The 16931-nt window shown below is 42.4% G+C and overlaps 1 protein-coding gene across 1 annotated transcript in view; it reads right to left on the bottom strand.

Moving 5' to 3' along the window:
- Positions 1-16931, bottom strand: part of NBAS (NBAS subunit of NRZ tethering complex) — a 272797-nt gene that overhangs the window by 44609 nt on the left and 211257 nt on the right. Inside the window, exon 45 of the mRNA XM_033124755.1 lies at positions 1097-1315. Coding sequence (XP_032980646.1) covers positions 1097-1315 — 219 coding nt within the window. The remainder of the gene's footprint in view (positions 1-1096; positions 1316-16931) is intronic.

Raw genomic sequence — 16931 nt, 5'->3', positions numbered from 1 at the left:
TTTATACCAGTAATAAAGTTATACTGGAAACATGCAACATAAAAACAGGATGAGTACACACAATTAGAAAAAAGCTACTTGCCTGACCACTGCGCTGTACACCTGAAACTGAATAATAGTGTATGTCAACTATAATTTTACGTATTTATATATATATACACACACACATATATATATATATATACATACATATATACATACATATATATATATTCATGGGATATGGAGTACAGCGTAGGGAATAGAGTCAATGGAATTGTAATAGATACGTACGATGTCAGAGAGGCAATAGATTATTTTTTTTTTCGATGTTGCAGAGTCTTTTATTAAAACCAGTTAAGTCACTCCATTGTCCAAGGAGGCTCACTTCTGTTCCAGACACCCGATGCCTCCCTGGGGCTGGCTGTGGCTGTCCCACCCTACCCAGACCTTCTGCTCATTGCAAAGAGACATTCTGCTATCCCCAAGGAGCGGGGTGATGGATCAGAGAATTATTGTGGCTGGGGCTTAGTTTATGGCTAGGATTTGGGGTTAAATGTGAAGGGTCAGTTTGGAGGTTAGAAGGAATTGGGCTGGGATTTAGGTGAGAGGAGAATTATCACTTTGTGAGGGGTGAAATTCTATTACATTGTTTTGTACACCTGAGACTAATGAAACAAACAAACAAACAAACAAACTACTGAAACAGGCATGGGTGGTTATTTCTGATTTTTTTCCTGAAAATTAGGGGAGAAAAAAATCTATCATTACTCAGTTAGGGAGCATAACACCTACCAGGTAGAAGTGGAGCTAGCAAACCACTGTCTCTACCATTTCTCCGCTTTCACAAGCACTCCCATCTCCTCACCTCTTCCTCCCAGGTTATCAATTGTGTGAAGTGGCCTAAAATCCTTTTTAAAGAAATGAAAACCCAACTGACAACCAAGTGATAATGAAGAAGTTAAAGGATAAAGGCTTGAGGACCATTTTCAAGGATATCTGCAACATTGAAAACCCTAGTGAAACTACTAACGTAACTTTAAAGGACAAATGAAAGAATACACTGATATTATCTGAGTGGCTAAACTTAGAACAGAAGAAGTTTTCCTTTCATTACCTGCTCACTGTTCTTCAGAGAAACGATGAAGCTGTGGTTGAGGGTTTCCAGGTGAGCAAGCGACTTCTCCAGGTGACTCAAGGTATCTGCGTAGGTCACTTTAGAATCACTAGCTTCTTGAACGTCTTCTTCTGAACTTCTTTTCCTTGGCTTCTCAATAAAATGTCTGACTGTCTTAATAGCCTTTCTAGTCATCTCTTTCCGTGCTTCCACAGATAGCTTTAACAACAACAAAATATTGAACAGTGAGACAAACGGGCCCTACATCATTATACATGGCCTATTTGGTAAGGTGTCAGTGAGACAGAGAGAACAAAAGGGGAATTTTAACATACCGTGTTCCCCCGAAAATAAGACCTAGCCGGACAATCAGCTCTAATGCATCTTTTGGAGCAAAAATTAATATAAGACTCGGTCTTATTCTGGGGGAAACTCGGTATACAACTTTAATCAATTAGTAGGACTTTTGTTATATTAGTTTTTCTTCTGTGAAGAAAACAAAAACAAGAGGTACCTGTTGCACTATTAAATTAATGAATAGAGATTTTTAAAAATGCTAATCCCCAACAGCAGGCTGTTATGATAAAACTATTATTCAAACAGATTACTGGTTACAGTGCAAAAATGAGGAGTCACTTCTACAACCAAAATTCCCAGGTCTGATCATTTATTATAAGAAAAGAATTCGAAAAAAATAAAATAGTATAGGTGTGAAGATTTTAACTGGAATAAGACTATAAAACTTCAAAAGCAATCTAATTGCCTGATATTAAGAGAAATGATAAGTAGTTTATGATAAATTACTAGCTTAAATATTATGCAGTCATTAACATTGGCATTATAGAAATAGTGTAACCATTCGGAAAGTGTTTACCATAAAATCTTAAATTTTAGGAATCAGAAATCATAAAATTGTCCCTATCTTGCTTGTTTACATTAAAATCTGAACTAGACCTGTGCATATGGCTGAAGACAAAACATACACACACACACACACACAAACACAAAAACATCAGTGATTCAGATTGTGAGCAATTTTGTTTGCAACTTTCCAAATATTCTATAATAACGTATTCAATCATTTACTCACCAAGTATTTACTGAATTCTGATATGTGACAGTCACTTTGTTAGGTATGCAGATGTTATATTTTCGTAACAATATTACAAATATTAAGCTCACTTAGCCTCAGGAATACAAAATTAAGCCTAAATTTAACTCATTTTAATGGAGGCACCACACACCTCTAAGCCTTTCTGGGCCTTTCTAATGTCCTTTGATTTGTGCCGCTTTGGATCCTGGATTTTAGCCTATGCCAACCACTGGGAAGCACATTTTTACTACAGCCTTAAGAGGACTTTCTGTTGATTTATTTAAAAAAATAACAACAGATAAAGAGTACTAAGACAAAATTTTTTATGTCTCCTATTAAATTTCTTTAAATTTTCTTAAAATTGGTCACTGTGTGCCTGAGTATTCTGAATAGCAGGCATAGGCACCACATAAATACATGGCACCACTGGGAGAGGGACCTCCCCCAACCCTCCATTTCCCATCAGTTCCCCTGAAGTCACTCTACATAGAATTAAGGTTCTATAACATAGATGGCTGACATTTTCTTAATCCCACAGAGATATTGGTCAAAGCCATCTTTGGCAAAGTGCTATTTCCACTGAATTGTAACTAAGTGTTTGCTGAATTGTAACTAAGTGTTTGCTGAATTGTAACTAAGTGGAAGCTTTTCACGGCTTCCACTTGGTCATTTCTGCCTCCTCACAGGGTCTGACAGAGTGCATGACAGAGTGCACGCTGGCTGAATGCCGAACAAAAGCCAGGACAAATGAGAACATAGCATAGTACACCCTTCCTTTCTATTCACTTACATTTGTTTCCCCCAAGAAATATGGGTTTGGGGAATTATTTGGATATACTAACTGGCCAAATGTTTATATTCTCTCAGCCTATGGGGTTACAGGGGGGATGGAAGAGTTTCAACAACAGATGGCAAGAAAGTAGAGGCAGGGCAGGCAATTCGCAGGTACAGGAAACAGGGAGACATGACAGGTCTCTATGCCCTTGGTTAAGTCCAGCTGCAATCTCTGTTTCTATTGAACTTGCCATTATCAACCACACCTGAAATGGCTGGTAAGTAGGAGGAGCACTAAATTCAGAAAACCTACGTTTAATTTTTACTACCTGGGTGACTAGGCAAACCTGGCAATATGCCTATTGTCTTCATCTGTAAAATGCGGGAAATGTCACCTACTATGCAGTGTCATTTTAAGAAATTAAAAACGATAATATGTAAAACTATCAGCAAAATGTCTTCTTACTCATAGTAAATGCTCAATAAATGGAAGCTGGGGTTTAGTTCGATCAACTGATGTAATACACAGGCCATCCTCCACCTGTTCTTTTTTTATCTTCCAAATAAATTTGTTCTGCTATTCAATTCCGTTTGGGGAAAACCGTTTCTAAGCTCCCCAAATTCTTGAGCATTGTATTCAAGAGCTTTCACAAGGTCGCCCCAAGCTAACCCTCTGGCCTCACGTATGATGTAAGCCATACCCTAAGCTCCAGGCACACACACTTTTTATCACTGGCTGCTTCATTCCAGATCCTACTGTCTGAATGAAATACTCTTCTCTTTCTTCTTTGCAAGGCCAATTCCTAGTCATGTTTCAGTATCAAGATATCCTGGACTCAATGGCTTCCTCAGCCTTGACAGACAGCCCATCGGCAAGTCCTCTGCTCCCACGTCCAGGCACCACCCACTCCTCACACGCACGAAGGCTCTGACGGCCCAGCGTGACCGCGTCTGGGCCTCACGGTGAAGCCCCTCCTGCCGGGGAACTTGCTGGTGGCCGTGAGTGGCGAGTGAAGTTTTTCAGAGTTAAATTTTTTGACCTCCTCACTGATGTGATCAGAAAAGATTTTTCCTTATTTCTAATTATCTTTTAAAATAGTTAAATAACCTGACACTTAAAAGAATATAGAGTGTAAAACAAATGTAACCCTAAGTTAATTTTCCTGAGAGAGCAGGGACCTCTAAGATGCAGAATGATATTATGATAAAAGATGTAAGGGCTTTATTCTGACTCGGCATTTTCACCTCTTTACTTTATAAATACAGGTTTATTGCTGAAAAACTATAGGGTGAGTTTAAGAAATATAAGTTTAACACTGAATTTACAGCAAGTAGACTTACTTTCTTTAACATCTTCTGTGACAGAGGGAACACGAAAGAAAAAAAAATTGACAAAATGTACCAGAGCGAAAAATAGCAATTTCTTTACTAACCCTAATAACCACAAGGTACTTTTATTCTTAGCCTTCTTTTTTGAAGCCTGCTGAATTAACATGTCATTCATACACATCATTATTATAATAATCAATCAAAGATTTTGTAAAACTCTTCCCTGGCAGCAATTTGCAACTGCTATTTTAAAAATGCAGATTTTGTAAAATAAATCAAAGTGGCAAATTGTTCCACCACTCAATAAATAAGTATTAAAAATCTATTTTGCAGGCCCTATGGAAAAAAAAAATTAGATAGAAACATGAACTCAGCTCAAAGAAATCACATTTAGTAGTACGGAAGATGGTGGAAGGGGAAAACAACTAAAGCATCATCCATGACGTCTGCCAGTCTTACGGTGTCTACCTTCAAGATAGATCCAGGCTCCCCCTAACTGCCACCACCTTTACTGACACCACTTTAATTCCAAGCCTTCATCTCAACTGTATTGCAATGGTCCTAACTGTCCCTGAATGTGGCAGAGAGTGTGGCAATTAGCAAGCACACGTATTCTAAGGACACCACGGCACTTGCCCATCCCCTTGCAGCTCGGATGAGCCATGTCCCAGCCTGTGAAATCTGAACAGAAGTGGTGAGCCATCTGGGAGCCAACACCGTCAGCCAGGCTCCCTTCTCCCCCAGCCATGGCAGGTGGGGAGGGCGCAGGCTCCAGGTGGCAGCGATACAACATGGGAGAGCATCCGCAGGCCTGGACCCACAGGGACCTGTGGGATAGAGCCCTTTGCCATCTCTCATTGGAACAGGAGCACGAGGGAATGTGACCCTTGGTTGTGTTAAACCACTGTGAGTCTGGGTAACTGGTTACTCCGGCATTACCTAGTAGGAGAGTGATATTTTACAAACAGAAGTCTAATCTTGTCACTCTGCTCAACTTTACTGAATGGCCTCCCAGTTCACTAAGAATAAAGCCAGTCTGCAACACCTCAGGCCCTTCGAGCCCCGCTGCTCACCTCACCGACCCCTCCCACCTGCATCCGCCCGTCTCCACACCTCCCTCCCAGCGCAGCGGCCTCCTTGCAGACCCTCTGCCTGGAGTGTTCTCCCCCAGGCACGCTGGCAGCTCGCTCCTGCGCGTCGCTCAGGCTCCTTCTCCTGACCCTGCATTCGTTTTTCTTCAGAACTGACATGCTGTGTTTCTACTTGCTTTACTGTCCATCACTGTTAGATTCCCAGAACCCAGAATGATGGTTCACACATAATACACGCTCAATTTGTTGAATGTACAGTTCAACGAATGACAACATTTTAAAAAGGAAGAATGGCAAAAGCAGAGTTGCAGAAGTGGGAACGTTTCTGGTGTATTATAACCACCAGTGAGCACTTCAGTTTAGGTAGAGTGGGGGTAGTAAAGGGCCAGACAGAAAATACGTTAGGCTTTGCAGGCCACAGGTGGTCTCTGTTACATATTCTTGTTTGTTTGGTTGGTTAGGTCAGTTTTTATAATCCTTTAAAAAGATGTAAAAATCAGTCCTGCAGGCCATAGTTTACAGACCCCTCGCCCCCGATCTGTAATACTAAAAGGCGATAGCTGAAAGCTGAACTGAGAATAAACTCTAAGTGGCCTTGAGTGTCAGGCTATAGCTATGGAATCTGAACTGCAGGAACGCAGAAGGCACGGGAGGCAAACTGTACGCTGAGGATGCTTACATGGAAATGTCCTTCTCGGTTCCCCTTTACAAACGTACTGCAGAGAACCTTATTCCAAAGAAAAATGTGGAACTAGAGGTGTCTGAGAAAACAATGCCATCCTTTCTCAGGCCGCTAGTGGCCTGCCCTTCCAGACTGAGTCCGGCACTCACCCCTGCATGACCTCCCCAGGTCAGAAACCACTCCTGCCTGTCCCTGACGCATGCAGTGCTTTTTGGCAACACCCAATGCACACGTGCATTAGAATTGTCTGGTTAGTTGTACATCTCCCTGACCAAACAATGGGATCCTTCAGGGTAGAAACTGCTTTTTAAATCTCTGTGTCCCCAGCACCTAATATAATGTCTAGCACATCGCAGACAAACAGAAAACAGCTGCTAAATTACTGAACGGTTCAGATCAACATACGGGGGGAAAAAGAACCTTGAAAAGTGCATTGAAATCGACATGTCCCCAGAAACCTGTGGTCCAGTATGCGCTAAACCAGTGCCTCTGTAGTACTTTTCCTATCAGAGGGCCTTACGAGTCTAAAATTGCAAAAGGACGTTTGAAAAGACTTGAAACAGAAACAAATTGGGACCAGATGTACGCCATCAGGACAATGCCAGTCCGTGGTCATCAGTAGTCTCGCAGGAAGGGGCACAAGGACATCACACTAGCGGTGACTTTCACTTGACTCGTTCAATATACATCCACTGAGTGTATGCTGCACATTTGCCGCAGGCTGGGTGCTGGCGACACACACAAAATTAGACGAGGTCCCCACCCCTGGATATGTCAAAGTCTGGTTGGAAACAGAGAGAGAAAAGACATTACACAGAAGCACGATCATTACAAAACCACAACAGGGCAAGTAGGAGATGCTACGGAGCGTTTTGGAAGGAGCACTTGTGCCAACAGGAAGTGAGGGGCTGGGAGGTCAGGAAAGGCTCTACAGCTCAGCATCCTCGGGAGTAAGTGGGCAGTAAGACAGGAAAAGAAGAATTCCAAGAAGTCAGAAGGTCACAGGAGCAAGTGGGGAACCTGGGAGTAAGTCAGCTTGTCTCAGATGCAGAGTACAAGTAAAGGCTTGTCAGAGAACGAGGAAGAATTAAGCAGCGGTGACAACACGAAGGGCCTGTATGCCAGGCTGACAGGACGGTCCTTCATCATCTATCTTCAAGCCTGGGGAGGGATGAAAGAAAGGAGCTTAAGCAGAGGAGTGATGCAAGTAGCATTACCATTTTCAGGTAAGGGAGCACTTTAAGGCTGATAAATCTTGCTAAGCAGATACTGTTTTTTTTCTTTTTAAAATGAGCAGAGCAAGACTTAGACGATAAGGCTGATATTTAGGAAACAGCAGGTGACTTAAAACCTGTGGTTGCTACCTACAGTCAGGTGGGAAAATGAGGGTTTGCATACCCTTTACTTTGCTAACAGCAGCTAAATAAAACAATGGGAAAATCAAGAGCACAATTATTGTATTCACATGGTTTTTAACATCAGAGTTAATTTGAGGGACTGAAAAAAAATTCTTTGAGTAATAAAGGATAGACAGCTATCCACTCATTTTTGTTTCCATGTAAAACCTCACCCTACTTTTCTTTCATTTTTGCCTCCTTCAAGCACTAACACTTCAACCTTTACCATACGTTAGGCCTGGTCTTGGCACAAGGATACAAATGTAAATTAAGACACAGTGTCTACCTTTGAAGAATATACATGCTACCATGTTTCCCCAAAAATAAGACCTAGCCAGACAACCAGCTCTAATGCGTCTTTTGGAACAAAAATTAATATAAGACCCAGTCTTATTTTACTATCAGACCGGCTCTTACATTAATATAATATAATACAATATAATAAAAATAAATGCCAGGTCTTACATTAATTTTTGCTCCAAAAGACACATTAGAGCTGATTCTCCATCTAGGTCTTATTTTCGGGGAAACCGGGGAGTGACAAAGCCAAACACAAAAATAAATATTCATAAAATGTGACAGAAGTGTAAATTAAGTATGTGGGTGCACCTAGAAAACAATGTATCTTAGAAAGGCAAGTGTTTACAAAGGGGGAACACGGGAAGCCACACTTGACAGATGAGCAGCGCCGTGGGACGCAGTGGGTGGGGCGGGTTTCAGGCCAACAGAGCAGCAGGAAGCCTTAAAGCCTTTTCTAAGAGGCCATTGTGGCTGCGACACCCAACCTTCTATTGTTACAAACACCCAGGGACGGAATGTTCTCCCACCAAACACAGATGCGCACCCCTCAAGAGTCTCGGGAGTGCAGGAGTGGGTGCAGGGCAGCCGCTAACAGTGTATTTGGGGAAGTCGAGGAAGAACTGTTTGTAGAAAAGGTCGCGATGTCCCAGGAGTTTGACCCCCCACCACCCCTCCTCAGTCTCACTGACGAGAATTAGACACTCCTGTTCCTCTGCTCTTACTCGCACGCCAGACCTGCAAAGTCACTGTTCTGGGGGTAACGAAAAGCCTCAGTGTGTGTTCAGGCAAGGGACTGTCCTGCAAGGGACTGTCCTGCAAGGGACGAGCTGCACGTGCTGGGACACTGACACATGCTCCTTTAGGCCAGAGGCCTTCAAACTGGGGATGTACATATGCCACCAGCACACACAGTCTTCTCAAAGGACACACAAGCACAGACAGTTTCAAGGGAATCGGTTTCTAAATTTTCACCTTCCATAAATACTTTTTCTTAAACTGATCTCCTAGAGAACGTGCTAGAGGCCAGGGTGTCCAATCTCAACAAACCTTTGGCAATGGGCCCGCCTCCACTTACACAACATGGGCCTGAGTTCTTCCTGTCCTGGACTTGGCTACATCCTCCTGGATTCGACAAAGCTCCAGAATACCAAACAAAGGAATAAGTTAAAGTCCTGGGGACTCCACTGTCTGGGTTACACGTTTCTTTATGCATGTCACACAGTTTCCAATTCTTTACTTTCAATACAATTTATGAAGAATCTAATTGAGTGGTCAGATGATAAACCATTGAAAATAATTTTTAACAATAGATCACTGTGTGATTTGGGGCTGAGAACTTGGAGAGCATTCAAAAAACTGAGTGGCACTGTTATGACAAATCCCTTCCCCATCCACTTACGTGAACAAGGTTTTTAAATATTCATATCCATAAAAACGTAAAATGGAAAGAACTGATGTCGAATGCAATCTCAATCTAGCCATAAGTGATAGTTGTGCAAGGGCACTTAAATTAAGAACAGCGTTTAAAGCCTTGCCCATCTCATTATGATGTCCATTTTAAATACAAGTTTATTTTTATAAATATGTACTTATCAAAAACTGTATCTGTGTTGTTCTGATCTAATGTATACTGCAATAATTGAAATAGTAACTCAATATAGAGTAATTTAAAAAGAAAATCTTTGAGCCCTATGGTCGCAAGAAAAACTTTAAATGTTAATTTCTATTGAGATAATTGTTTTTGATGCAGAGAAACAAGACTTTAAAGCATAAAAATACGGCATGATGATGAAATCACATGAAAACAAACTGCAAAAACTTTGCACCAAACGACTCTGTCCAAACTCCTTCACTAAGAAACTTGCCCAAATTCTAGGGCGACCTCAGCAGCCAGAGTCCATCCAGGTCTCTAGGATGACCACAGTGCCTCTTAGAAAGCCTGAGAAAGCTCAGTGCTGCCGGCAGAATTTACTGTTTGTTCCAGCCAACACCTGGTGACAGGCCCATAGGGCTCTGTACTTTCCTTGAGCAGTCACTTTAGAAGGCTTGCAATTATAAATCCAGGCTCTGCGCCTTTGAGATGGAAATCTTCTGCCACCCACAACTGTCTCCTCAAGGACTTTGAAGCCATTTCTTTGAAATGCAAGCACCTTGCTCCAACTTGCACAGCTTCTATCATCAAGATATAAAAAGTTTGTCTGTCTTCCACATACGCATAAGTGTCAATTAGCAAACCCAGATGGCCCAGTCACAGGGACCCCGTCCCCCTTTGATGTCCTTCAGAGTCCACACCCCAGCATTTAAAAAGTTGCCTGCCTTTTTCTTTGGCCAAGTCAGAGTCAGTTTACATGGACTCTCTTTCCAACTGTAGGAGTTATCACTAAATAAAATGTTTTTACCACCTTTAACCAGAGTCTGGCTTTATTTCTCTTGACAGAGGAAACAAAGTAGAAATGGTCTGAGAAAAAGAAAAGATGCAACCTTTCCAACTGCAGAAGATATGAATGTTCTAAAGGGACAGTGGTAGATATCAAATCACTATGTTAATGGAGATTGTCCTGAGTACAAATCAAGTTACACAACAATTTTTAATTTGAAGGCCAATTATTTAAAGTACTGGAAATGACGTCATCCTTTGTGACAGTTTAAAATTATGATAAAATTTATTAGATATCAAGTGCTATGGTCTGAATGTTTGTATTTCACGCCCCCTACCCCAAATTCCTATGTTAAAATCCTAAAGGGATTGCATTAGTAGGTGGGCCTTTGGGAGGTGCTTACATCCTGAGTGTGGAGCCCTCACTATGAGATTAGTGCCTTAGAAAGGAGGCTCAGAGAGCAAAAGGCACGAACTAGGAACCACGAAAAGGGCTCTCACCAGAACTGACCGTGCTGAGTCCTTTATCTTGGACTTGCAGCCTCCAGAACTACGAGCAATAAATTTCTGTCCTTTATAAACGTCTTGTCTATAAAACTACTCAGTCTGGGGTGTTTCGTCATCGCAGCCCAAACAGACTAAGGCCATCGAGTGTGTAAGAGGATAACCAGGTTATTTTAAATTCTCTTAGGCACATGAGTAAAATAGTTTCATGTCCACTGCTTTGGAGCACTGTTTGCCTGAGAGTGTGATTTTTAAGACCACATGTATTGAAATCAACAGAGCGCCCTTCAAAAATGCAAATTCCTGAGCCATTACATTTACTGACCCAATCTGTGGGATTAGGGAAGGCACTGGCATCGGAGGGAAGAAACCTATATTTTGCTCAAGCTCCTCTTGGTTAATTCCAATGGCCATGGAAGTGTGACATATTATAGTAAGCTCTCGGGACTTTAAACTGCCAAGTGACTGAACCAACTAGCCAGTGGTGACCTGGGGGATATGGCCGGAGGTGGCTCCTGGGACTGAGGGCCGGGGGACAGTGAGGAGGTCACTGAAAGACTGACAGGTGGGGGTGGGGCAGCTGAAAGAAGAGTGCGGCAGTTTGGATTGAAATGATGTGCGTAAAAGAACCAAAGTCACCAACACGCTGTCTGTGCCGGCTGCTGGAGTATGTACTTCCCGTGATGTATGCAGCCAGGCACCTGTCACTTGACCCAGCAGCTTCCAAACTTTTGTGTCTGAGACCCATAGTAAGAAACAGATTGTATAGTAAAACTGAATAATATCACAATATACTTACATACACATATGCAGATGTTAAAAGCAGACGAAAGTTTCATGCAACATTGCAACCCTTACTGCGGTGAGGTACATTCTGATTTTTCTATTTTAATCTGCAGTATAGTGCTCTTGTTTGTTTGTTTTTAATGCCAATCACAATATTTGAATTACAGGACCCACTAGCGGGTTATAACTCATAGTTTGTAAAACATCTGAAAATCTGCTCCAGTGATGACAACGTTACTTGCAGAGACCAACAAACACTGGGGTTACAAACAAGGTATCACTTTATCTAAATCAAAGTTAACTGACTTCATTAAAAAAGAAATCACTTTATGTTTTACCAATAGCTTAATGGTTAATCCCTGGGTGTCACATATATGCTTTATTTCTATGTCTACTTTCCCTACTAGACTGTGAGGTCCATTAGAGCAGAACCCAGATCTTATTCATTTTTTATTCTTAATGCTTAGGATAGCATTTTAAGCACTGTTTTAAAATTGTAAATATAGAATATTATAAAATAGCATCTTAATTATGTAACTGAAAATGAAAATTAAAGTTTTTTTTTAATTTTGCTTTAATAGTTAATTAGATATTCAAACACAAAAACAAGAATGCAAGTTTTGACACATTCAATTACATACTGAACAAAAAATACCACCACCGTAACTTCGCTCTTTTGCTTTACCTATCAGTTGCTAATACAATGAAAATGAATGACGCAGGATGCAAAGGTCACTTTATCTTTGCCTTGTAACATAACCACGGAAATATTACTGGTCTTCAGCAAAGCGTAAATGGCGCTATCATTTTTCCTACTCGCTCTCAGCAGTGACATAAGCTAATACCTTCCTAAATTGTCCAACAGCTTCAAAGTCGCCTTTATCTCCATAGAAAGGGACATAAGCAACGTTAGGAATGAGATGGAACGTTACTGCAGTCAGTCATCGTCGTGCATATACGGGTTTTACCAAAGCCTGAAAGCATCCAGTTCCATTTTCTATTTAAAAATCTCTGCGGATCCTATGCATACATATGCTGCACCACACAAATTGTTAGTATTAAGGTCATTTTAGGTAGAGCCACTGAATTTATATCAAAACCAAGTGTGAACATGAAAATCCAGATCTTATGCCAACACTTAAAACTACTTAGGATCATTAAAAACCAAACCACACCGTTAGTAGATTTTTGAAACTGAGCTGAAAAGAACTCAAATGTCATTTTTTGACCTTAAAGGTAATAAAACAGGAAGAGGGATAAAGAAAAGCAGAAGGAGAACCAACCAATACTAATCAATATTGAGTACCTACTTGCTCCAAGATCTTTACATGCACTGTTTTATTTAATCCCATAATAGTATGTGTTCCAGATATTGTGGTAACTTCCTTATCTCTACTCAATGCCGAACCTACGAGGAGCTGGCCACACAGTGTGTGTGGACCTGGTCAGTGCCGCTCCGGATTTAATCCCGACAGAGCTGGACCACTCGGGGAGATCTCATCCCTCACCACAGTGATTAATCCAAGCCACAAGTAATCACGACCTGGCATACGAGGGGCCACAGGGATTGGTTCGGGGTGGCCTAATCAGCATAAAGGTTAGAATTTCTGTTTGGTGTTTGTGGGGAGCTCTCTCACTCTATCTGGCTGGATGTGAATTGGAAGCAATAAAGCCCTAATTATTGCCACTCATTATACTGAAGCAAAGAACCTTATGATGAAGCTAACGCCAGAGACCGCAGAGAAGAGAGATGGCAAGAAACTGGCTTCTTGATGACACCCATCGACAAATCAGCCAGCCCTATGGTCAGCCCCACCTCTGGACCTTTGAGTTACATGAGCCAGTACATTTTCTGGTCCATTAATCCAATGTAGTGGGATTTTTACTTGTGTCTAAAAACATTCTAAAATTAATCTAAATTTATAGAGTAGTGATTATTGTTCCCCCTTGTGCAGAGGAGAAACTCAGAAGAGAATTTTTCCAAGGTCAAGCTGACAGGAACTTAGGAAGGTCTGACTACAGATTCGTCTCTCCTTCTCCATCATCACGCTACCATTAAAGGAATTTACAATGTGTCTGAGATCCATCGAGATCCAATTCAACCCCATGTGTTGAGAGGCCACAATATTAACATACGGAATTTGCCAGATTTTCCTGGGTCTGTGGGGATTTAAAGTGGTTTTGCTCTGTTCTCATCATGATACTGTTTAACATTTGCCGATCGCTGGTATCAACCCCTCAGTCCTTTATACACACAGATGGCATGAACAAAATCCCTCATCAGACAAGGTGTACTGGACAAAAAACTGATTATACTCTAATTAAGGAACTTTGTCAGGTGATTCAGTGAAATAAAGGTAAAACAATGCACAGAATTTCCTCAAAGGATGTTTCTAAAAATGCATTATGAAAACAAACACAGACAGCACACGTGCCTGTACCATCGCAACCGTCACAAACCTAGTGAGCTTGGTGTCGATTCCTCAGCTGGGCCCGTCGTCCCCTCCCAGGAGACGCCGCGATGCCCTTCACATTGGAGTCTCCTGTCTCCGGGCTGGTGCCTTCTGTTTGCTTCTCTAACCACCACCAAAGTGATCGTTCTAAAGTGAAAATCTGACAATGTCACTACCTGGCCTAAAACTTACGTCTAATTGATCCATGCCCAGGATAAAGTCTAAACCCTTCAGCCAGGTACCTGAGAGTTTTCATTACCAGGCCCTTCCTTCCCTCTCCCTGGAATGTTCCTCCCCTTCTAATCTTTCCATGTAGTACTCACGACAAACATCCTCGTTTTATTAAGCCTCAGCTCCAACAGCTCTTCCACTACGGAGCCTCTGCTGGCTATCTGCCTGATCCCGTCAACTCAACTATTAACCACTTCTCCCTTCCGTCCCCCACACCACAAGTCATCGATCACGTCAATTCTGAATCCTGCTTTGATTGATTTGCTGACCATCTTCATCTACGAAGAGTTCCCCGTGGCTCTGCCAAACAACCGGCATCCTGACATGGCCTCCTTTAGACAGGAATCTGCCTATGGGTACCAATACTTGAAAAAGCAGTAGGTTCCAGCTGAGAGGAGAGGGCTTGGCTTTTCATTACAAATTCCTTTGCTTCACAGCTAGAGGAAAGTATTTATAAAAGAGCAATTAGGAGATAAATCTGTTTATAAGTTTAAAAGGCTACTCATTGAGAGGAGGGAGTTTACAAAATGAACAAAGAATGGAGGAGTAAAGGGAGTCCATGTCACTGACGTTTTACAGTTGAACAATAAACAGCTCAGAACTGTGAAGCGAGAGAGAGAGACTCGGTAGGGAGGTTCTTTTCATACTCCTTTTCCCCACTGCTTTTTTCATGTTAAAATATGCTTTGGTATTTGCTGCCCATTATTCCGAGATTGCTTCTTTATTCGCCTGTATATCGTGGCCCCCGTGATGTCCAGCTCTTGTGCACTTGGAGCCCACATACTCATACGTCCCAGGAAGGAGCGTGTACACCTCGAAGAGGCCCGCGGGGGCTGCAGACACACGTCTGTTCGCCAGACGCCTCATTGGGAGCAGCGGCATGACTGGCACTCACGAGTGGACTGTGCACATGGTCATTTGGCCAATTTTCAGTCTCTCTTACTAAATTATCACCTTAGACAATCTGAAATGATTTTCCAAGCACAAACAGAGAATGAGTTTTCAGCTTGCCCATCAGGCCAGTAATCACGGTCACCCCAAAGGGGCTTCTGCAGCCAACTTTTTCAGGAAGGGAGTGAGAGCAAACAGGATTTTGGAGCAGGCCTATATGTGAATCCTGACTTTGTCACTTCTTTCTCAAAAGACACTAGAGCAGTTATTTAACTTCCTTGAGCCTTAATTTTCTTTCTGTTAAAATGGTGATAAAGTATTTACTTCACAGGACTGGGAGAACAATTACAGGGTAACATTACAATAAATATTCTCTGCTTTCTCTTCAAGCAGCTGTTCGGAAGGCTGACTTTGAAGTAAATGGAGGAAACCGGTTAAATTATACCTTAAATTATACCAGTATTCAGGTGCAGCCTGGATGACTATGACAGACTTTCAGAAGGAAACATTAGTTCCCCTTATTTTTTCAAGGTGACACTCACAGACACTGAAGGGTCAATTCTTTGACTTCTACAGGTCACAATATTCAGAGTGAATGCTACAAGGTCAGAAAATTAAGTTCACGAACTCATCCTAAAAAAAGTGCTACACACCTCATTGCTGAATATCACTACGGTCACCTTCGAAGTACTCCCTTTGGGAAGCTCTGCACCCACGCCGGCACCTAGTCCACCCTTCAAAGCAATTGTGGAACTCTTTTTCTGGAATGGCCATCGGAGCTGTCATCATATTACCCTTGATGTCCTGAATGTCATCAAAATGTCTTCCTTTCAACATTTCCTTTATCTTCGGGTAAAGAAAGAAGTCATTGGGGGCCAGATCAGGTGAGTAGGGAGGGTGTTCCAATTCGGTTATTTGTTTACTGGCTGAAAACTCCCTCACAGACAGTGCCGTGTGAGCTGGTGCATTGTCGTAATGAAACAGCCATGAATTGTTGGTGAAAAGTTCAGGTCGTCTAACTTTTTCATGCAGCCTTTTCAGCACTTCCACATAGTAAACTCGGTTAACTGTCCAGTCGGTACAAATTCATAATGAATAATCCCTCTGATATCAATAAAAGTTAGCAACATCATTGCAACAAGTTTGCAAACTTAATTGTCCGACCTCATATATCCACCATCCTCTGAGAAACCAGCCAGGAAGAGCCCATTAAAATAGCTTATCTACTTGGCAACAAACCTCTTTCAGAACCTGAGCACGGCTGATGGGCTCAGGGGCTGTGCAGCCAGAGGCAGCCATACAGAGGCTGGACAATGACCTGTCCCACTCTCTGCCCTCTGAGGCTGCCCTACACGGGATAGTGATACGCAACCAGAAGGGTTCCTCTCTGGGGAAATTTTAACGCTAGTGAGTGGGAGTGGAAAGTAGGGGGAGCCACGGTGAGAGGTTCACACATTCATGTCACGATTTGTCAGGTGTCTAGGAAGCCTTGCTCGCTGAGATGGTTTCCTTTCCCTCATTTTCAATGTTTGCACCTCATTATTCTTACCACAACGCCCCATTAACGGACGAAACCAGCGTGTAGGACTCCGTACAGCCTGACGGAACCACATTAGTATGTAATTCTAACTCGCGAGGGCGCTGGTGCCTTTGCCGTAGGAAAGACGGGGGAGTGGATGCCCTTCCTGCCGTCTCTGAACTGGCTCTCTGCGAACCCCCACCCACAACGCAGCCTCACCCTGAGCCACGCATATATTTAGAAATAAGAGCTATGGAGAACTAGGAAAGCTGAGGCTGTCCCCAGGTCACGCCAGCATCTGCTTTCAAATCCTTACACGTGGAGCCATTTCGAGGTTGTGGCCCCGCAGGCCCACCTCAGCTTTGTGTTTCTGGTGCCTCTCCCTCGCTGCCCTGCTGGCCTCTACAG

Source organism: Rhinolophus ferrumequinum, chromosome 13 (assembly GCF_004115265.2).
Source record: "Rhinolophus ferrumequinum isolate MPI-CBG mRhiFer1 chromosome 13, mRhiFer1_v1.p, whole genome shotgun sequence".
NCBI lineage: Eukaryota > Metazoa > Chordata > Mammalia > Chiroptera > Rhinolophidae > Rhinolophus > Rhinolophus ferrumequinum.
This window is presented reverse-complemented; position numbering and strand designations above follow the sequence as displayed.